The sequence below is a fragment of the Brachyhypopomus gauderio genome, chromosome 19 (genome assembly GCF_052324685.1).
Source record: "Brachyhypopomus gauderio isolate BG-103 chromosome 19, BGAUD_0.2, whole genome shotgun sequence".
Lineage (NCBI taxonomy): Eukaryota > Metazoa > Chordata > Actinopteri > Gymnotiformes > Hypopomidae > Brachyhypopomus > Brachyhypopomus gauderio.
The window spans coordinates 4,159,448-4,181,470 of record NC_135229.1 but is presented as its reverse complement, the minus strand read 5'-3'; the positions used below and the strand labels follow the sequence as shown (position 1 = coordinate 4,181,470).

At 50.1% G+C, this 22,023-nt stretch overlaps 2 protein-coding genes and 1 long non-coding RNA gene across 8 annotated transcripts; 2 read left to right on the top strand and 1 right to left on the bottom strand.

Annotated features, from left to right (window-relative positions):
* Nucleotides 1-60: 60 nt before the first annotated feature.
* Nucleotides 61-9,694, top strand: stap2a (signal transducing adaptor family member 2a). 3 transcript variants are annotated; one of them, XM_076982121.1, is made up of 11 exons: nucleotides 61-560; nucleotides 2,178-2,249; nucleotides 2,476-2,595; nucleotides 3,212-3,268; nucleotides 5,054-5,208; nucleotides 5,604-5,735; nucleotides 6,179-6,248; nucleotides 7,325-7,427; nucleotides 7,731-7,823; nucleotides 7,986-8,114; nucleotides 9,556-9,694. In XM_076982121.1, the coding sequence occupies exons 1-11, from the start codon at nucleotides 459-461 to the stop codon at nucleotides 9,612-9,614; spliced, it is 1,092 nt and encodes a 363-aa protein (XP_076838236.1). In that variant the 5' UTR covers nucleotides 61-458; the 3' UTR covers nucleotides 9,615-9,694. The 3 variants fall into 3 exon arrangements, 2 of the variants coding, with proteins under 2 accessions (XP_076838236.1, XP_076838237.1); XR_013122467.1 differs by lacking the exons at nucleotides 7,986-8,114; nucleotides 9,556-9,694 and having other exon boundaries at nucleotides 5,995-6,248; XM_076982122.1 differs by lacking the exons at nucleotides 7,325-7,427; nucleotides 7,731-7,823; nucleotides 7,986-8,114; nucleotides 9,556-9,694 and having other exon boundaries at nucleotides 5,995-6,406.
* LOC143483296 (uncharacterized) lies at nucleotides 2,428-12,355 on the bottom strand. Of its 2 annotated transcripts, none has more exons than XR_013122468.1 (4): nucleotides 12,164-12,355; nucleotides 7,708-7,831; nucleotides 6,116-6,269; nucleotides 2,428-2,562 (listed from the first exon to the last, which is right to left on the bottom strand). It is a non-coding gene; the product is annotated as an uncharacterized LOC143483296 (long non-coding RNA). The 2 variants fall into 2 exon arrangements; XR_013122469.1 differs by having other exon boundaries at nucleotides 7,708-7,817.
* On the top strand, nucleotides 10,297-21,442 carry sema4e (semaphorin 4e). Of its 3 annotated transcripts, none has more exons than XM_076982118.1 (16): nucleotides 10,297-10,395; nucleotides 11,591-11,723; nucleotides 15,757-16,082; nucleotides 16,357-16,502; nucleotides 16,627-16,689; nucleotides 16,865-16,963; nucleotides 17,946-18,045; nucleotides 18,338-18,448; nucleotides 18,575-18,726; nucleotides 18,837-19,006; nucleotides 19,092-19,248; nucleotides 19,385-19,607; nucleotides 19,786-19,901; nucleotides 20,014-20,183; nucleotides 20,360-20,412; nucleotides 20,533-21,442. In XM_076982118.1, the coding sequence occupies exons 3-16, from the start codon at nucleotides 15,980-15,982 to the stop codon at nucleotides 21,093-21,095; spliced, it is 2,226 nt and encodes a 741-aa protein (XP_076838233.1). In that variant the 5' UTR covers nucleotides 10,297-10,395; nucleotides 11,591-11,723; nucleotides 15,757-15,979; the 3' UTR covers nucleotides 21,096-21,442. The 3 variants fall into 3 exon arrangements, with proteins under 3 accessions (XP_076838233.1, XP_076838232.1, XP_076838234.1); XM_076982117.1 differs by having other exon boundaries at nucleotides 10,305-10,379; nucleotides 11,514-11,723; XM_076982119.1 differs by lacking the exons at nucleotides 10,297-10,395; nucleotides 11,591-11,723 and adding an exon at nucleotides 11,789-11,874.
* Nucleotides 21,443-22,023: the final 581 nt, after the last annotated feature.

The following is a 22,023-nucleotide window of genomic DNA, read 5'->3' as shown; positions in this document are numbered from 1 at the left end:
ATTTATAGTATACTCGAACTTCACACACAGCGCGAGACGGTTTAAGATTATTTCACGTTTCAATATTGCAAGATTGCAAATGCATCAACTACAAACACTCGAGCCTACATTCAACCCTGTTTGCAGAATATTCCTAACTCTTATTATTTAATACTTCACGACCAATGAATAAATAAGAGGAAACAACAATCACAGCAATGCACACCAGGTATTTAGTTATTGTTCATGTTTGTTTATTGACATTTGGTCCAAAAAGAAGAATGAAAGCCCTCCATAGCCCAGAGGTGCTCCCTGCTGCCATATTGGATGTCCCAGTGATATGAGCTGTGACTATTGTGTGTGTGTGCGGATCTCCAGTGTCATCTCCACCCTGCAGAAGGCGTGTCGCTCCACCCGTCGCCTGCGGTGAGCGCCGCTTTGTGCCCCCCCTACAAACCCAGTACAGCTTCACTAGGGTCATGGCGGCGGCACCAGTCAAGCAGCGGACCGGCGGAACCCGAGCGCAGCTCCCGCCCTGCTACTACGAGGGCTATCTGGAAAAACGAGGATCTAAAGAAAAGGTACCGGGTACCGTGGTGGGTTTACTGGTGTCGGATCGCGTGTGGGAGCACGAACACCGGCGTGTGGGCCGAACGGCGTGTGTATTGTGTGGATGGGCGAGGCCGGGGGGGATGACAGTTGTCACATCGCCTGCTCGGGTGTGCGATGCTGGCCGATCGGAACGTGCAGCTGCGGTAAAGATCAACCGATCCCACCGAAAACTTAAATCGTTGTTCTCATTCAAGTTAAATGGTGTGTTACGCTGCGAAACGGACCGACTGACAGTTCCTTCGGCTGTTTTATATCCTTCATCTTGTCTGTGTGCACAATATTTCTGGCAGTGGCGACAGTTACATGGACACACCTTATTGCGGATCATACTAGACATATTTAACCCTGATGGTAAATAAGTCTTAATATGCAGTTAATTTCCATAGTCGGCGTATAAACCGCATTGGTTTTGCGCAAATTATGCATGAACAATCTAGCAGCGTAATGTATCCTGTCCATTATGAAGGATCTGTGATCGTTTCAGTATAATAAACCCAGCTGCAAAGTGACAGGTTTGTTTACGACTTTTCCGTTTTTGACGAATGCGCTGCTGCCTTTCTCGCTTTCTTCGCTCGTTTTACGCAGAAATTTAGTTTCGAAATAGTTTTTGGATTTATGAGCGTACACGGCGCAGATAACAGCACGTAGGATCATACGAGTTATGATTAAACATGAAAGACTTCAAGCATCCACCGCATCCTAAATAAAATGTAACCGGGGATGCGAGACAAAGAACCAGACGGGGAATAAATGGACGTAAAATTCATATTCCTGCGGGACGAGAGGTTCAGGTGCAGGAGGTCTGCGCGCGCGTATGTGTTCACGTGCAGGGGCGGGGAGGGCGGCTCGAGGTCTGATTAGGGACAGCTGCGCTTCGAGACCGCGCGCGAGCGGGTGCCCTTGGGGGCTCGCGAGCTGCTGATTTGGTGACGCGTGTCCGTTGAGAATTAGGGGAGAGAAAGTGGGCGCGTGACGTATGCAGATATACCCCCCGTTTGCATCACGATCAGATTAGCGCGTGCGTCTGTGTGCAGCCTGAAAGATGACGAGACAAGATGACGGAGGCTCGTGGATATGAAGGGGTTGTGCTGTACTATATGCACTGGGTGTGCACATGATTCAATTGACTGTGTGAATGTGATGTTTAACTTTTCACTTGGGCAAATACTATTAGCGTCCGTGACTGTCTTTATGGTCTTTGATTTATGGGGTAACTTTTGTCACCACGACAAATTTTCCCGTGGAACTGATGAAGTACTCTTAGTCTTAATTGGATTTGATCTTTTTATAGTGGCCGAGGCTTCTGACTTCAGAAAAGAGAGAGAATATATATATATATTCTATATATGCATATAATTTAATATTATATTAAATTATATGCATAATTTATTATGCTAATTAAGAATGAGATTAAAGGTTTTGCCAACTTTTACATATGTAAAATGTCTCTTATATCCTTACTGTTAATGTCAAAAGGAAATGACCTAGTTTTTTTATTTTTGCTAAACAGTCATAAGGTGACCGAGGTGATTTCTCGGTCTTACACAGACATCCCTAAACTGATGTGATTTCTCCGTCTTACACAGGTGTCCCGACGTCTGTGGACATGCTTGTGTGGCAACACATTATTTTTCTTCAACAATACGAAGGACTCGCATGTAAGCATCACAGAAGACCTCACCAAAGTTCTCGTAAAAGCTCTGTGGTACCTGTAGATCACGAGGAGGTGATCGAGCCCCGGGCCGAGTTGTCTGATTTTTGTTTGACCGTGTGGGAGTTCCTTGTGTGAGGTCATCCGTGATATGAGCTCCGCCTCCTTCTGACTGCGTGCTCTCCGGGAGCGTGTGTGCGTGTTCACGCGTGTGCTTTCTTCTCCCCGTGCAGTACGTGGAGAAGCTGGACCTGAGCGGCTTCGTGTCCCTGATCGACGACTGCGGCCGCGACCGGAACCTGGAGGCGGCCAGACTGAACCTGCGGATGAAGGACGGCGAGATCAAACTCACCGTGAGGCTCCCTCCCTGTTCCTCATAACCAGCCTGGCAAACTCTGCTGAAATCACTGTGACCAGTGATCATGTTGGAGCCAGGAGATCCAGCCGGCCTCTAAAAACCAGCTTCCATCTAACTAACATGCCTTCACATGTTTATTCCCCCCTTACCTTTCCCTCTCTGTTCAAGACAGACCTGGCCATAAAATCACAGAATAAACAAGTTCCTCTCAAAGTCCAGAGGGTAATATGATTCGTTCCCATTCAGCCAGTGCTCAGCCTGCCCCTGTGTCTGGAACAGGGACGTCATCAGGGATCATGTGACATTTTGGGAACAGACACTGAATTCAAGCTTTGTCTTATTTGCTGGCTTGTGAAATGGGAGTCACACGATTGCTGGCAATAAACTGCGCTGGACGTCTCTTTCGTCAAGGTGGCTCAGTCACGTGGCTACTAGGGGATGTTTCGGGTTAATGTTGGCTGAATGTTGTGATTTGGAGACAGCAGGTCTTACTACAACGGTGGCCTGAATCTCTCTCTCTCTCTCCCTCCCTTCCTCCCTCTCCCTCCCTCCCTCCCTCCCTCCCTCCCTCTCTCCCCCTCCCTCCCTCTCTCCCTCCCTCCCTCCCTCAGGCCCCTAACCTGGAGGCACGGGAGCTATGGAAAGGCTTCATCTACTCTGTAGTTGATGTGAGTGCACCATTCAATTGCTGCAGTATGCCATCTTTGACCTCTGACCTATATTCGTCTATTCCATTATTAAAAGTCTTTTCCTTATTCCTTATTGTTTTAGTCAAGGCAAACTTTTTTTTAGTCATTGCTCACGAGTGCCAAAGTGTGACGTTTTTCATATATTGCTGTTTTATCGGTGCCTGTGGGCGCTCGGCAGGTCTGAAATGGCACTGTATCAGGCACTGCGGGCATGCGAATGTGCCCAGTTTCACACTCAAGGGCCTAATTCCACTAGCAGAGAGGCCCATTCACCCGCACAGCATCGTGCGTAAGACACACACAAATCAAAAGAAGCGCTGGTGGTGAGTGGTGGTTCTGTCTGTTTGGGGCCAGACCAAGACCAGGCCTTGCATGGTGAGGTCTTGGTCCTCCGCTGATGTCATTCTTCTGCGTGGGGATGTGGGTTCGTCCCCATCCTCATTCTGCAGATTTTTAGTATGTACTCGTTTGGAATTTACCGATCTTTTTGAAATTGTGTGTTAAAGGACTTTGACTTTGTTTTATTGCTATCTCTCCCGCCATAAAAATAAAAAACGGCTTAGCAATTATGTTGAAAGTATTTTTTTATGATTTAACTGCTGTGGAAATGTGATGCAGCTCATATGTATGCGGAAGCAATATAATTTTTGCTGGCTTTGTTTAGAAATAAAACAATGGCTATAAAGTTAACATGCAAAATGTCTAGTCTGCTCCTGGGAGAGGTGGCCGGGGTTTGTGAGGGAGCGAGTGTGTGTGTGTGTGTGTGTGTGTGTGTGTGTGTGTGGTTGCGGAGAGTCTATAAGCAGAGAGTCTATAAATCATATAAGCAACAGTAGCGAGCTAAACGCAAAACAATTAATGCAAAACATCAGTCCCTCTCGTAGCGGAGAAATAGAGTTACGTGAGTGGCTGCAGTGACTCCGACGTAAAATGCGCTGGATTACAGAACCCGTCATCTTAATCCAAGGGGCAAGTAAACTGGACCGGGGCATGGGGTTAATAATTGAGTGATCGGGATGGGGCAGATACGGCGTGTGTGTGTGTGTGTGTGTGTGTGTGTGTGTGTGTGTTCTGCTCCCTTCTTTATGCCGACCACTTGCTCAAGTGGTGATTGTAAAAGTTTTCTCGTAGTTCTTGACTCTGAGTTCACCTTGGTCTCCCGTCGACTTTGTTACCGTCGTCGTGTTCTTGGTTTGTGTACAAGCGGTTGTCGTGGGTGTTTCTGGGGGATTTGTTGTGCTTTTCTGCCTCTTGATCGCGTGGTTTCCTGGCACCAGCGCTCCCTTTATCCTCAGAACGAGAGGAACGGCGCAGCGCGTCCGTATGTGAGCGGCGCACAGTCGAACCCGAGAACTGCTGTTGGTTCGGTCTCGAGCAGCAGTGCGGCGCTGGCCCAGACCCAGCCGAGCAAACAGCTGCTGTACAATTACTCTCAGTTTGCTAAAACGGAAAACATGCATAAGAACTGTAATTATGCACACAGTTTGTGATTATGTACCGTCTCGCCGAATTACATCTGGCTGTTGGCACACTCACCCCGAGCTCTTGGTTTAATTCTACACTACAGAAGACGGAACGTGCAAAAATTGTGGCACCGTTCAAATATTTACACAGAATGTGGTGTGGTTCTTCACGTTGGTGAATGGCTGAATAATTTAAAACCAAATAACATGTAAGCTCCGAACGATGGAGTGGGTGTGTGAGCTGGGTGTGGTGGGTGTAGTCGTGTGGGTGTAGTAAGCGTGCTCTGGGTGTGGTCCGCAGCTGACGGTGCCCACCACGCTGACGCTGCTGCCGGGGCAGGTGCAGGTGCTGAAGGAGGTGGTGGAGAAGGAGAGATACCGGAGGAGGGCCGCGCGCTCCCTGGCCCGGGCCCCCGCCTCCCCGCTCTCTGTCCCGCTGGTGGGGGAGATCCCTGCGTGAGTACGCACAGGGGGGAGGGTGTGTGTGTGTGTGTGTGTGTGTGTGTGTGTGTGTGTGTGTGTGTGTGTGTGTGTGTGTGTGTGTGTGTGTGTGTGTGTCATTTGCATATTTATAACAAAACAAACGAGGAATCTTTATCTCCATCTTGTTAATTTTTGGCAGAATCCAACAGAAACTAAATAATATTTGAAATGAACTCTACATATGACTAGTAAACATTACTAGTAAAGCGTTAGTAATGGAGTAGTAGTATTTATCTGCTGTGTAGCGATTCCAGGTTCCTGTTAATCTTATGAAGTCTCTTTAGAGTCACATGTTTGAGGAACTGACTCTACATATATGTAGATATCAGCAACAGCAGATAAACATCAGTGATGTTTGACTGTTTCAGCTGCTTCAGGCCCGTGTCCCGCACGGAGGCCGAGGTCCTGCTGGAGAGACACCCTGACTGCGGGAACATGCTCCTAAGACCAGGACGGGACGGCAGCTCCCTCGCCGTAACCACACGACAAGACCTCAACGGGTACGCCACACACACCCAGCGTTCTCACCTCCTCCTTATTTCACCTCTCTCTCTCTCTCTCTCTCTCTCTCTCTCTCTCTCTCTCTCTCTCTCTCTCTCTCTCACTCACTCACTCACTCACTCACTCACTCACTCACTCACTCACTCACTCACTCACTCACTCACTCACTCACTCACTCACTCTCTCTCTCTCTCTCTCTCTCTCTCACTCTCTCTCACTCTCTTTCTCTTTTCCTTGCTGTCTTTGGCACCTTTTCAGCACTGTCTGCATGTTTCTCTGCCCCTTACTGATGGTCACAACTTCACTCGTTCACTCGCCCTCCCTCCCTCCCTCCCTCCCTCCCTCTCTCTCTCCCTCCGTCCCTCCCTCACTCACTCACCCTCGCTCTCCTGTTGTCCACTCCCGAACATCTCGTCTCCTTCTGCCCCAACTGCTCCACCAGCTCGGTCTTCAGGCACTACCGGGTGACACAGAAGCCGCAGGGTGGATACATCATCGATGTGGAGAACCCCGTACGTACGGTTCCGTCTTTCCTAAACAAACAGATGCGACGTGACTGCGTTATTGGGGGGGAAAGATGGGAAGGGCTGCTGACCTCCACCTGTCTCCCACCTGTCCCCCCACCTGTCCCCCCACCTGTCCCTCCACCTGTCCCTCCACCTGTCCCTCCACCTGTCCCTCCACCTGTCCTCCTACCTGTCCTCCTACCTGTCCCCCCACCTGTCCTCCCACCTGTCCTCCCACCTGTCCTCCACCTGTCCCCCCACCTGTCCTCCTACCTGTCCTCCTACCTGTCCCCCCACCTGTCCCTCCACCTGTCCCTCCACCTGTCCCCTCACCTGTCCCTCCACCTGTCCCCCCACCTGTCCCTCCACCTGTCCCTCCACCTGTCCCCCCACCTGTCCCCCCACCTGTCCCTTCACCTGTCCCTTCACCTGTCCCCCCACCTGTCCCTTCACCTGTCCCCCCACCTGTCCCCCCACCTGTCCCTTCACCTGTCCCTCCACCTGTCCCTCCACCTGTCCCTCCACCTGTCCCCCCACCTGTCCCCCCACCTGTCCCCCCACCTGTCCCTTCACCTGTCCCTTCACCTGTCCCTTCACCTGTCCCCCCACCTGTCCCCCACCTGTCCCTCTACCTGTCCTCCCACCTGTCCCTCTACCTGTCCTCCCACCTGTCCCTCTACCTGTCCCCCCACCTGTCTCCCACCTGTCCCTCTACCTGTCCCTCTACCTGTCTCCCACCTGTCCCTCTACCTGTCCCTTCACCTGTCCTCCCACCTGTCCTTCCACCTGCCCTCCACCTGTCCCCCACCTGTCCCCCTACCTGTCCCCCTACCTGTCCCCCCACCTGTCCCTTCACCTGTCCTCCCACCTGTCCCCCCACCTGTCCCCCCACCTGTCCCCGCACCTGTCTCCCACCTGTCCCCCCACCTGTCCCCCCACCTGTCCTCCCACCTGTCCCTCTACCTGTCCCCTCACCTGTCCCCTCACCTGTCTCCCACCTGTCTCCCACCTGTCCTCCACCTGTCCCCCTACCTGTCCCTTCACCTGTCCCTCTACCTGTCCCCCCACCTGTCCCTCGGCAGATACCGTGCGCCACTCTCTATGATGTCATCAATGCTCTGGTGGAGAAGACTGCAGGAACGCTCCAACCTTTTCTACTGGAGGAGCCGTACGAGGAGAATATCAGTATGACACACACACACACACACACAGACACACAGACACACGGGGCAAAAACTGTACAAACAGAATGTTATTACACCACACCAACCTGCTGGAGCCAAAGATTTACTCGCCCCACACACACACCTCCACCAACAAACAACACACGCAGTGTAAGAGATATAGGACAGAATAACACCTGTCTTACACACACATGTCCCTATACACACATCACAAAGTGCCTGTAGATTTGTGTGTGTAGATTGTGCTGATAGATTCCTCGCTGTGATTCTCGTGTGCTGACCTTTGTCCACGTTGCTCCCTAAGCGTACATCTCCTCCAACGATGAGAATGGAGAACGAACTCTTCACTGCACGTCAATGCCCACTTTCTCCCGAGCACCCACGCTGCCCCCTAAAGGTAAGAAGCTGTAAGCACACCTAGGGTGAAAATTGAGGACTACTGGCAGATTTAAACGCTAGTTTTGATAGATGATACAAGAGTTTGAATATACTTGCCCTTATGTTAAATAATGTTCTGTGTGTGTGTGTGTGTGGGTGTGTGTGTGTGTCTGGTGAGCAGGGTCAGATAAATGGACGTTGAGAGCACAGTCTAAATCCCCAAGTCCCTCACACAGGTCGTTAAGCCCTCCAGGGTCCCCGTCTAGTCCAATGAGACGACTCGTCTTGTCTCCCTCGCCGCTGTCACAGAGTGAGTTACACTCTCTCTCTCACACACACACACACACACACACACACACTAAGCCCCTGACTTAAAGTAATTACACCAATAGTTGTTTTTTTATTTTTTTATACTGATCATTTCAGTTTTCAGTGTTCAGGCAGGAACATGGAGTCTGGATGGCTGGTAACTAGTAGGACCTCATTTAGCAACAATGACCTTTACAAGGTCTTGGAGCTGCCTTGAAACAACGGTAGTGAGGGCTGGATCAACCTTCCCTACCAGATCAGTGATACTTCTGGTGTTCCATGTGTGAACACCACCAGATATGCGTCTGGAAACACTCCTGATTCAGCTTTGGTCCTGATCCGAGTGCCAGCTCTCTGAGGCCTGCAGGATACGAGGCCCAAGCCAAGATGGTCCCTCCATCTTGCTTCACGGGTGGAGCGAGTTTTCATCCATCCTTGGATGGGTGCTGTTTTCCTTCTGTCTAACTGTAGAATTGCATATGTCTGCCAAAGCATTAAACATTTATTTTCACAAGACTTGGAACTGTGAAACAAAAGTGATCGACCTTGAGACGTGGAGTGCTGTGTTTTTGTTCATTCGGGTTTTTTGGAAGCAGGGGTTTTCTCCATTGGCTCAAGTGAATTTCCTCTATTCGGTTTGTCTTAGTTTATCTAGAACCCTATTCCAGCTTTGTGCATCTCTAGGGCTGGGCCGATGTTTCTTCACGCCTGTACGATTCTAACACAAACAGCCCCAGCTCTAGAACAACTCCCATCAGCCAATAACCAGTCCCTCCAAATCTGTTCTATAGGACTCATAAGAGTAATTAATACAGAAATCCCAGCGTTTTCTGTCCCATGGTCGGCAACATCTGCCTTTGTTGCCAGAACTAGAGACATGAGTGAATCCGTCTGTAGTGGCGTGTTGCTTTATTAGAAAATCAGATGTTTGACGGCAAAGCTGAGGCGTGTGGGGTGAATCCGAAGACGAGAACAACTCGGGGAGGAGAGAGGGCACCTGATCTACACAACAAACCAAATCCAGCTTCCAAACGTCTGAACTGAAACTCTGCACTTTTTCATCCCGGAGAGGAAAAATTCTTCCCCCAGTGCTGTAAATGTCGCACCCTTCCAGTCCCACAGCGTTTGGCACTACGAAACCGGTCGTGTCCTCTCTGACTAACAGATGGGCACAGCACAAAATGATCAATTAGACATTCTAAACTAGTATTAATTTAGTCACAAAACTTGGACACCTCAAGTCACGAGTGGTTCATGGGCGCATGCACACACACACACACACACACACACACACACACATGCTTTTTGTTCTCTATCTCTCTCCCTCTCTCCATCTCTCTCTCCTCTCCCTCCCTTCTCTCCATCTCTCTCTATCTCTCTCTCTTCTCTATCTTTCTCTCTCTTTTTCGCTCTGTCACTCATTTGTCTCTTTTCTGTTTCAGCAGCATTCACCGAAGAGCTGAAACAGAAGTTGGAGAAGAGACGCACCAGTCAGGAGTGACTCCGCCTCTCTCCTCGGCCAACCAGAAGCACAGTCCCGCCCCCTCGCTGTCGAATTCAGCCAGTGCCTTGTGACGTGGTCACCGGACCCCGTTGCCTGGGGACAGTTGCCGCTTGCCCACGTCTCGTTTCCATGGCGCATCTTTAACGAGCTCGGCGCAAGAATCCAGTGAAGTGTTTCTCCTCAGGATGCGAAACCTTCACCAGGAGGGTGAAGATCAGCTGCTGAACCATAAAATGGACACATTCCTGAGCCAATAATGGGTGCTTCACCTGACTCCAGGAGCTCATTTATCCCCATGGGTTCTGCTCAGACTTTATACAGAAGGTGGGACCAAGCAACAAGAACCAAGCACAGCAGACCAGCCTCAGACAGACCAGCCACACAGACAGACCAGCCACACAGACAGACCAGCCACACAGACAGACCAGCCACACAGACAGACCAGCCGCACAAACAAACCAGCCACACAAGCAGACCAGCTGCACCACAGAAGGTCACTGCTGGTTTCACTGAACCCCTGTTTTTGAGCTTATGAACATTTAATGTCTCTTCCGACACTGACAACTGCTGTATGTGTTCCATAGAACGTGTGATGTCTGTTCCGTGGTTCCATGAGTGTCGTGTAGACGTCAGAGTTCTAAAACCAACCGTTACATTTTTGAATTTGTTTGATGCCTTCTGAAAATTCACAAACTCTAGCGTCCGAAATGCTCTAAAAGCTCTTCTAACGTCATATCGAAACGATACCAATGAAGAAGGATGGTGAGATTTTGCTGAGGTTTGTGGGTCATAATGTTGAGAAAAGTGTATATATTGTTTTCTGTAGTGAGATGTTTGTGATTGCTAAACTGTGGTTGTCATTCCTGGGTTGTGTAATAGAAGTGCACGGTGCTACTGTAGGTATCTGAGTTCATATGGGTATCACTGTTGACCTTTTGCTGTATTTATTTGAATTAAAAGGAAGATCTTTTTAATCCGTTTGCCGTGTCATATATAGAGGTTGACATGTCCCTAAAGCATTTTTGTATTCACTTTAACAAGCTAATAGAACATCAAAGTATATCCCGTACGGTTTATAAAGAAACTACGTTCTGAATTGAGAGGGTATTCGGTAAAGTTACCGTAACCCTCTCGTTATTTTCCACCTGTTTTGAATAACTGCAGCCACTAGATGGAGCCAGAGTCCTCTATTAAGAGGGAGCGAGAGGCAGATTTGTTTAAGGTTCATGTTTTGTAACACATACTTCTCATAGCAATTGTCCAAAGAACTGCGATTTCCCAACGCACGCGTGTCAGAACCGAGGTATGAGGAATGTTTCTACAGGCCCCAGTCTTGGGTGATGTGATAACATCGAACACCTTTCAGCACTGCCGGGCAGATTTTTGTCCTACAAGCGTGAACTAGACATGCTGTGAGACACGAGTGAAGGTTGTGAGTGAAACACCTGAAGTATGTCGTCAGGTCTGAACCTCGAGCTTTGTTTGGTTCAGCACTGGGAAAATTACTCTGTTTTGGAAGACAGAAAAATGCCCCCAACAGCCTCTAAACTCAGCGTGTCCGGACTTGCTACATGTGTGTGGCTAGGCAGCCCCATTCCCATCATTTGTAACTACTGTCTTCCTGAATACAATGTAGATAACTAAGAACTATGAAGGACTCGGTGCCCATGGCGAATACTCTGGCCTGTAAGACGGTATTCCTTCTCCCTGTGGAAGTTGAGTCACCTTCCCAGAGAAGACAGAAGTGCACTTTAAACAGGAAGACAACTTATGACCCCCCCGCAGAGACACACACACACACACACACACACACACACACACACTCCTCTCCCTCCCTCCCTCCCACTTACAATGACGCGTGCTTGTGTGTGTGTGTGTGTGTGTGAGCGCGGCCAGCCTGTTGTGGCGTGCTCTTTCTCCCCGGTCTCACAGGCTGTGGAATCTTTCCCCGGCTCATTCATTCCTCACCGCAGGGCCCGAGCAGTTTGACTTTCACAACAACAATGCGCCGGACCCCGTGAGCGCCATAGACGCCGTCCAGGAGCAGAGACAGCGGACCATCTCCTCGGCTCGGCTGTGCCCGGCCCCTCCTTCACACACATAAAGGTCTGCTTGTTTTGCATAGAGATGGTTAGAGGAGAGGGTGTGTGTGTGGGGGGGGTGGTGTGTGTGTATATGTGTGTGTGAGTGAGAGAGTACAAAGTCAAGTGTAGAAGTGTTTCAGCCACAAGGACACAGGAGCAGATTGGCTTCCAAGGTAAGTTTCTTATCTGGGTTGTCACCCAACTGAGTATCAGAGAGGACTAGAATCAGACTAGATCTAACGAACTGGACGGGTTTAGGCAAGATTTGCATTTGAGTTGCGCTGTTTTTTCCTGAATTTGCTGAGCGTGTTTCCTGTTTCAGACATCTCAATAGCAATGCAACCTTAACAGAAACGTACACCCATGTCCTGTCTTACTTTTGTGTAGTGTATTTCCTCAGGATTTCCTCTTGTTTGTGGCATCTGGATTTTTAAGGATAAAAAAAGTACATTAAAGTTTTACCTTAATGGGAGTCCAAGTAACAGTACTACAGCGTGGCCACGTCGAAATCTGTCTGTCTGTCTCCGTCTGTCTTTCTCACGCCCTGTCTCCTTTGCCTGTGCACACGCGTGTATGTGCGTGAGCCCTGCGTGTGCCTGGGAGGGGTCTCGTCTCGTCTCAAGTGCTTTACTCCTCGGGCCAGGTGCGAGTCAGCTCAGGCACTCATGCACGGGTCTGGCGGAGCGGTTTTGACCCCGTTGCTGCGAACCACACCCGCCCTGTGACTACCTCGTGATAAGGGCACTTACAGCAAACAAAGTTACAGTGCTTTGATTTCGAATCGCTGCTTGGGCAGTGTTACAGCTGGCCCACCCTGTCAGTTTATTTCACGTGTGTCTTTAAGCTTGAAGCCTATGCCGTCACATTCTTAAACCCCTTCACCCCCAGGGTTAGTCCGCATTTTTCTTCTCTTCCTGCTGCCTGCATGCATGACCAATCAAGGTGCCCGGCCGGGTCGGTAGCTGACCCAGCCTGCGTGTTCTCAACTTGCACGACTTGTGCAACGTACGCTTTGCAAAACACGTAACGGCAGGGTTCACGTGTAGCCCCCTGTGACGCGGGAGGGGCACGGGACCCGTCTCGGCCGTCCAGGTACGTGTCACGCGAGCTCTGACACTCGACGTTCAACGAGCACCGTATCCTTTAGGCGACTTCTGCATCATCTCCCATGTCTGAAATGCTGAGTACCTCGCAGGAGCTTAGTTCTGCAAAGTTCTGCAAGGTTCTGTAAAGTTCTGTAAAGTTACATCATCAGGGCCCATACTGCACTTGACTGCAGCGATGAAAGCATCGCATTTTTCAGTGTGCAAGATGTTGCTCCAGCACTGGAAACAGGCTTTTCGCCTGTGTTGTCACTGCACACAGCGCTGGGCCACACAAACACTGCTGTAAATGTTTGTGTGTGGTCTAATTCTTTGTGTAATCGCCACCCCTATAAACCCCGTTCATTCACATATGTTTTCAAAATACTCGGCCGTAATTTGTGTTGATGTCATGTTATGTACGAATCGGTGGGTGTTATCCATTTTGTGATAGTAGCACAGTGACTGCAGGTTTTGAATATGTCGGTTATGTCTCCAAAGTTTTAGGTTGTTTGTGTGGGAGCAGGTCGAAATGGGGAACGGGTTTCCTGTAAGGGAAACTGTACGTTGATGTTGGCCAGGGAGGTTAAGTGTTTCAGGAAATGAATCTTAATGGCCGAGAGTCACAACAATATCGCGGGGCGCTGCCATTGGCTGGCTTAGACGCGGGAGGTTAGTGCTGGAACAAACTCCACACGGTGCGATGTTGGACAGACTCAATATGGCGGAGATGGCGTGTGATCTCTCTGTCAGTGCTATAGTGATGCCCACCACCAGTGGACACAAACGGGAAGGCTCGCGTGACACTGACCTTTTCACCTTTGACCTTTGGGTTCCTCCTTGGGTTTTTGCGTTTGTTAGGACTTCCTTCTTCCGATGCCATTACACAACACCTGAACACACCGACCGTACAGTATTACAGTGGCGGCGAGGTCACTTCCTGTGCACAGGTCCGACCCACTCGATCCGTTTACAAATCGCGGTTTGCCGTTGAGCAGCTGCTGCGGTGCGTTTAAACGTCTCCATGGAGACGTCAGCACACCAGTGGGAGTGATGATGTGTGTGTCTCACACACCAGTGGGAGTGATGATGTGTGTATCTCACACACCAGTGGGAGTGATGATGTGCGTATCTCACACACCAGCGGGAGTGATGATGTGTGTGTCTCACACACCAGCGGGAGTGATGATGTGCGTGTCTCACACACCAGCGGGAGTGATGATGTGTGTGTCTCACACACCAGTGGGAGTGATGATGTGTGTGTCTCCCACACCAGCGGGAGTGATGATGTGTGTGTCTCACACACCAGCGGGAGTGATGATGTGTGTGTCTCGCACACCAGAGGGAGTGATGATGTGTGTGTCTCGCACACCAGAGGGAGTGATGATGTGTGTGTCTCGCACACCAGAGGGAGTGATGATGTGTGTGTCTCGCACACCAGCCGGAGTGATGATGTGTGTGTCTCGCACACCAGCCGGAGTGATGATGTGTGTGTCTCGCACACCAGCCGGAGTGATGATGTGTGTGTCTCGCACAGCCTAAACATGTGAACCTGTAACAGCCTGAGGGACAAGCGTCACCGTGGGCAGCGGGGCGTGGCAGCAAGGCGTGGCAGCGGGGAGTGGCAGTGGGGCGTGGCAGCGGGGCGTGGCACAGAGCGAGTCTTTTGGTCGTGATCTCTGGCTTTTGTTTCTCCTCGTAACATCCGCCCTGTGGAGGATCTCAGACGCCACATTTACATCACTAAAGCACTGACAGAATTACTGCCACCACCAACGCTGCCTTCACTGATTCTCTCTCCTCCCTACCTCACACACTCTCTCTCCTCCCTACCTCACACACTCTCTCTCCTCCCTACCTCACACACTCTCTCTCCTCCCTACCTCACACACTCTCTCTCCACCCTACCTCACACACTCTCTCTCCTCCCTACCTCACACACTCTCTCCTCCCTACCTCACACACTCTCTCCTCCCTACCTCACACACTCTCTCTCCTCCCTACCTCACACACTCTCTCTCCTCCCTACCTCACACACTCTCTCTCCTCCCTACCTCACACACTCTCTCTCTCTATTTCCTACCTCACTCTCTCTCTCCTCCCTACCTCACACACTCTCTCTCCTCCCTACCTCACACACTCTCTCTCTCTCTCTATTTCCTACCTCACTCTCTCTCTACTCCCTACCTCACACACTCTCTCTCCTCCCTACCTCACACACTCTCTCTCCTCCCTACCTCACACACTCTCTCTCCTCCCTACCTCACACACTCTCTCTCCTCCCTACCTCACACACTCTCTCTCCTCCCTACCTCACACACTCTCTCTCTCTCTATTTCCTACCTCACTCTCTCTCTACTCCCTACCTCACACACTCTCTCTCCTCCCTACCTCACACACTCTCTCTCCTCCCTACCTCACACACTCTCTCTCCTCCCTACCTCACACACTCTCTCTCTCTCTCTACTCCCTACCTCACACTTGCACTCTCCCTCTCTTTTCTCTACCTCACACACTTATGCTCTCCCTTTCTTCTCCCTTTTCCTCTATTCCTCTTCATCTCTCCATCCATGAGAGGGTTTATAAAGATGAACTGTGATGGAATTGAAGTCACTTTCACATTCTGTTGACTACTGACAATGTCTGGGTGTGTTTACAGTGTAGATAATAATCTGAATAGTCACCATTCTTATTCAGTGTTGTGGGTTCATACTCGGTACCACAAGACTTATCAGTTCTTTCTGCTTCCTGATATTTAAACACGTCATGACATTCCAAACACATCTCAAGTGACGAATTATCTGAGTCCACCTAGTTCCTTTCTCCCTTCTTTCTTGCTGACTCTCCATCTCTCCTCTTTCTCAACCACTTCTCCTCTTTGTCTCTCCCCATCTGCCCTCTCTTGCTCTCTTTCTCCTCTTTATATCTCCATGGTTCTCCTCTGTTTCTCCCCCCCCCCCCCCCCCCCCCCAGATGGCCTCACGCTGTTCCTGTTCCTTTGAAGAGGCAGCCCGTGCGGACAAAGCCGAGTCGTATATCTCCGGGCCGAGGTGCCCCTGACGGGAGAAGGAGAGGCCGCTCCGAGCAGCTGCACACACCAGGCGTCCGGCACAGACCCCGTCCCTCGCACCCAGCCCGTCCGGGACGCCGTCGGGAGTCCTCGCGCTGCGGCGTACACGGCGGGACCCCGGGGGACATGCTGTCTCTCCTGCTGCTGTGCGTGTGGGTCCCGGGCCTGCTGTCTGCCCCCGAGGACTGGCCCGCCCACAGCGAGCCACGGAAGAACTTCAGCCTCGGGGGTGAGTGAGCCCGCGCTATGTTCCGAATATGTTTTCGAGCATATTCGAGTGCGTTTGAGTGAGATTTGAGTGCACTCGTACTTCTGCTTGTACATCTGGGTAGCAGTCCAGTCTTGCTACGCCTTTAAATCCCATGTGCAACTTTGTCTGCTTGTTTTGTTTTTTAGTCACATGCTGGCTTGATAAATGTTGCATCACCGAGGCCCCCCCCCCCCTTCCACAAGTTTCCATTCCCACACTTGAGAGTAAAAGAGTGCTTTTCTGGCGTCGCTAGGTAACGGCGGGCGTGTGTTTCGAGAGCAGGGGGTGTGGAACTACTCCACCATGCTGCTGAGGGAAGATCTGGGTCTGCTCATCTTGGGAGCCAGGGAAGCTATCTTTGCCCTGGAGCTCTCCAACATCACCCACAAGAGAGCCATGGTCAGGAGAACACCTGCACCTTCAGCCTTTATTGTCCCCTGGCCCGATTTTAAATGCATTTGTTGCTCTGGTGCCTCTGTGGTTTTTGTTTACACTCTTGAATGAAACTCTGTTTCCCTTTTAGGTCAAGTGGCAAGTGACCGGTGAGATGCAAGAGAGATGTTCACGCAAAGGAAAGAATTTGGAGGTGATGTATCAGTTCTCCCGGCCCACAGGGGGGGCGTTTGTTCTGAGCTGGGACCCCGGGCTGCTGTGGCGTGAAGCCACCCTCCGCACGGTCTCCGTCTGCCCCAGAAGGCACAACCTCGTACACCAGGTCATTTGAGGCACTAAAGTCATGTGATCTGCTCCATCTCCATCAGATCGAGTGTCAGAACTACATCCGGATTCTCCACCGAATGAGAGACGGGAGGATGTATGTGTGTGGAACCAGTGCATTTAGTCCCACCTGTGACATCATGGTGAGTCAAGCCCGCCTGTGAATTACTGCAATAAAAACTTTATTGCTATGCTATTTTCCACATGTACACTCGCACATATATATTGATTTTGTTTGATTGTTGTGCTTACACATCACATATGCAGGATGTGACAATTGGTGAGTTGGAGCGGAACACAAACTATGAGTATAACAACTTTGATTAAGGACAAATCCGTCTTCAGGGCCACAGACCGTCCAGGGTCGTCTTACTGGGGAAACCAGAAACAGAAACGCTTAACAAACACAGGGGAGAGAGACACCAAACATAACTAAACAGACCAACACTAGAACTGTGAAATTAATGAACACCAGGAACTAACCCAGGGGGTGATGGGAAAAGGTTTTTAAAAATTAGGCAAAGAACAGATACACATGCGGGTCACTGGTTACAGAAACAGGAAAACAAGCTACTAGGAAACAGGGTAGAAGATACAAGAAGATACAAGAAACAAACTGAGAACATGAGACAGAACAGACTGAGAGAGAAAAAAAAACAAACCACAGGCCTGAGGAGGAACAGGTCACAAGAGACGGATGGACTGGTAGCATAAAGCTAAATACAGACAGACAGAAAATAGACAAGCGATGTGAAACAGGCTGAAGGGGAGATGTAAACACGGTACAGCCGAACGCAAATGAAAACACGGCAGGCGCACAGAGTACAGCAGGCAAAATTAAGGTGAACAGGAAATAGAATACAGGATGTAGACCGCGACAAAAGAAACACCGTACAAAACCGAATGTGGAACAGGTGACGCCATCACAGATGCAGAGATATTCATATATCTGATCACGGCAATGGAGAAGTACTGAGCCATAACGCAAAACGTGTTTGCTCTTAAATCCAGTAAAACACCTTTCACCCCTCACCTTTCACCTTCGAGTCCAACACCTTGCCTCTCCTGTGACCCGTGAGCAGGACATCCCACCTGTGACCTCTGCTGTGTGTTTTTTTCCTTCAGTCATATACAAACGACACGCTGACACTGGAAGACAAAAAGGAGGACGGGAAAGGAAAGTGTCCGTTTGATCCTTTCCAGAGATACGCCTCAGAACTCGTTGGCAAGTCATCTCTCTCTCTCTCTCTCTCTCTGTCACACACACACACACACACACCCTCTCTCACCCAATTCCCTCAAATTTCTGAGACATAACAGGTCATACACTTTCTTCACAAAACGTTAAGTACTTTTATGAGTTTTCAACTTTAGTACCATCCAGTGTAATATCAGCCATTGCAGATGTTAATTCTTCCATCATAAATAACACGACATTGGGATTAACACCGACAAAGCGGTTAATAGACGCACGAACAGTTGGTGTGCGATTGTGAATGAGATTTTCCGTGTTACAGACGGTGAACTATTCTCCGCAACTTCAATCAACTTCCTGGGCTCGGAACCGGTCATGATGCGTAGCTCCGCCGAAACGGTTCGCACGGAATTCAAGACCTCCTGGCTCAATGGTCAGATACGTACACACACACACACACACACACACACACATTTTGCCACTGTAAAGCGCGTGCACCTGTGTTTCCAACCGTTTGGGATATTTAAGGTGGACCTCCTGATTTGTACTGTTACCTCAGAGCCCAATTTCATTGGCATGGAGCACATAGCTGAGGGGGAAGAGAACCCAGAGGGGGACGATGACAAAATATACCTGTTCTTCGTCGAAACCGCGGTGGAGTACGACTTCTACAACAGGCTGGAGGTGTCGCGCGTTGCGCGCGTCTGCAAGGTACGCGCACGTTACGCGCCCGATACGCGTACGATACGCGTCCGTTACCGCACCAACATGTCGCTCCAAATCCCGTTAATTGCTTCGCTTTCACCTTCCCGCTCTTCCAGAGCGACATGGGCGGGCAGAGGACGTTACAGAGGAAGTGGACCTCGTTCGTAAAGGCTCGCTTGGACTGTCCCGTCCGTGACAGCAGCCTCCCGCTCATCATGCAGGACGTGTTCCGGTTCTGCCCCGGGAACTGGAGCACCTGCGTGTTTTACGCAGTCTTCACCCCTCAGTGAGTATCCACCCTGGGGAAGGAGGAGGTGGGGTGGTCCGGTGGACCGGTTTCGCCTGACCGGACCGAGGTGTTTGGTTTTTAGGGACACTTCGCACTACTCTGCGGTGTGCGCGTACAAGGTCACGGACATTGGGGAGGTTTTCTCACACGGCAAATTCAAGACGCCGGTGACTGTGGAAACGTCGTTTGTCAAGTGGGTGATGTACAGCGGCGACCTGCCCTTCCCTCGCCCGGGAGCTGTGAGACCAACCGCCCTTCTTTTATTCAGGAACAAGTTAAACATTGCACCAAGTTAGTTATTGCACCGAGTTAGCCATTCAAGCTAATCTTCAAACCCGATTTGTGTTTTCTGTTTTTGTTTCTCAATCTCTCTAGTGTATTAATAACGAAGCCAGAGATAAGGGGTTTCTTAAGTCTCTCGATCTCCCCGACAAAACCCTTCAGTTTATCAGAGACAGGCCGCTAATGGACCAGGCAGTCCTGCCAATCAACGAGCGCCCCCTGCTGGTTAAAAAAGGACCCGCGTTTACGCGTATAGTCGTGGCCAGGACAACCGCCTTGGACGGAAGCAGTCATGAAGTCATGTTCATCGGGACAGGTATTAATTACTCATAGATAACAGTACGAGTAATTTCTCATATCTTAGAGAAAAATTGAGATGTATATGTTTGTAACATATAATATGTAAGATGTTTGCAAACCAGTATGAGATCCTTGATGGTTTTGTGTGAAGATGAAAAAGATGATTTATGATCCTGTGTGTGTGTGTGTGACAGAAAGCGGGTCGATACTGAAGGCAGTGAACTACGACGGCGAGATGGTAATAATAGAGGAGATGCAGGTCTTTCAGCAGTCCGAGCCCGTGAAAATACTCCGCCTCTCCCTTACCGTGGTGAGTCTTCCTATGTGGGCCGTGCGATCGGATCCGTTTAGCGTTCGGGTTCTTTAGATCATCGTTTCAGATCCACTGGATCCAGTTCCACTCTCCACACCTGCGTTCTCAGGGTCTGCTGTACGCTGGGTCCGAAGTGGCGGCTGGGCAAGTGCCGCTGAGCTCGTGCCGTCTCTACCCGTCCTGTCTGGACTGCGTGCTGGCCAGAGACCCCTACTGTGGCTGGGACCTCGCTGCTAAGGAGTGCGTAGGCGTCAACAACGTTCGCCCAGACACGCACAGGTGAGGATGAGGAGACACTGGCGTCTCAAAAGACGGCTGTGAAGCATTTTCATTGGTCCATTGGGTGGTGTGGGTGGGATGTTGCAAACATTGAGCTTCCTCCAGTGAGAAAACAAACTGTTTGGACATTACGTTGGACCGTTTTTCCTATGTTCACAATTCTTTCTCTCTTACAGTCAGGTGGTTCAGAGCCTCATGGATGGCGACGCTAGCCGCTGCCCCCTAGTGGGTATGTTAAGAAATGAACTTTCAATGGATTATAAGAACCTTAGATGATTGATTCATTTCTGCTTAAATATTAAATACATGAGCCCAGGTGCTATACAAATAAAGATTATTATTATTACAGGTGGCGTTAAGGCCGTGAACGTCTCCTTCCTCCCGGGGTTCAGTATTAAACTGCAGTGCCAGCCAGGGTCCAACCTGGCCCAGGTGCAGTGGCACAGAGACGGACGCCCAGTGGTCAGCTCCGACACCCACCACATCCACCGCGACGGCCTGGTCATCCTCAACGCCTCGGCCTCGGCCGCCGGCCGCTACACCTGCGGCTGTGTGGAGTCCTCCCACGGCAGGGACTACGTTACCCAGAATATCACGTACGACCTGAGGCCAGGGTCCCGCTCCTTGGTGGAGACTTCGAGGTTGGAGCCCCGTATGCAGGGAGAACAGCACACCCTAGTGGTGCTGCAGGTGATGGTGGTCGTCCTGTCACTGACACTAGCAGGGCTAATGGTTTGGAATTTCTACAAAGGACACTTTCACTTAGCGGGACTCTGTCGACACGAACAGGGACAGTCGATCGTCCTCGATTCGGCACCCAGGGAGAGCAGCAACAGCAATAACAACCACAACAGAAGCTTTGAGCGCTCAAACGCAGAGGAGAAAGACGGTTTGAACAAGGCCCACACATAGACCAGACGTTCTGAGTGTGGCGTGGACTCCTCGGTTCAGTGTAAACACGCCCTGCACCATACATAACGTAGACCTAAATGGACAAGCATGATGGAGAAACGATAATATAAACTCTTTTATGTCAAATAAACACGTTTGGGACGGTTTGAAACTGTAAAATCGTTGGTACAGTGTTGGAGAGTCTGCGGTTTTATACTTCACTCCGGGTTTTTTCTCGGCCTGCTTCCGAGAGACCTTCATGTGTACCCGCAGTAACCATAGTGACAACATCCTTAAAGAGGCAAAAAAAAAAAGTAACTCAATGTACTGGAAAGGTTATAAACAGTGTATTGTTACTAATTCATAAACGTGAGCCAGGAACCAATGCCAAGTGGACAGATTGAGTGTGGGACGTCTGGGACATCCTGGTGTTCAAACCTGCTGAATCAGTGTACGCTCTTCAGTATCAATATACTGAACATTCATCAGGAACTCTTGGTTTAAACGAATCTGATGTCTGAATTAGGCTCATGAAACTGAAGTCGAGCCTCTGTGGTGTAACACGTTGCTCTAAACAGAGCACTCTAAACAGCTGCGTCCGGACCGCTGCCCGTGGCTTTGGAAGCGCGTGCCCTGTTCGGATCTGCGGTTGGAGGGCACGTCCGGGCCTGGATCAGGGTGACCCTGGCGGAACAGACGGCACCAACAACCCCGCCAGCTTCCAGCATTCCTGCCTTTCACCGACGTGACTTTAGTTACGCGGGCTCTAACCTTTTTAACATTCTAACTGTAAGGGTGCAATTGAACTTTTACGGAGCTTTTGTTTTGAAATCGCAAGAAACTGTGAACTTTTAACTTTGTAATTCTGCTGTTTTGTACAAACCTTGATCACAATCTACTTGTTCTGGTAAATAAATAAAAGCAAAAATCAGTACTTTTTCTTAACCAA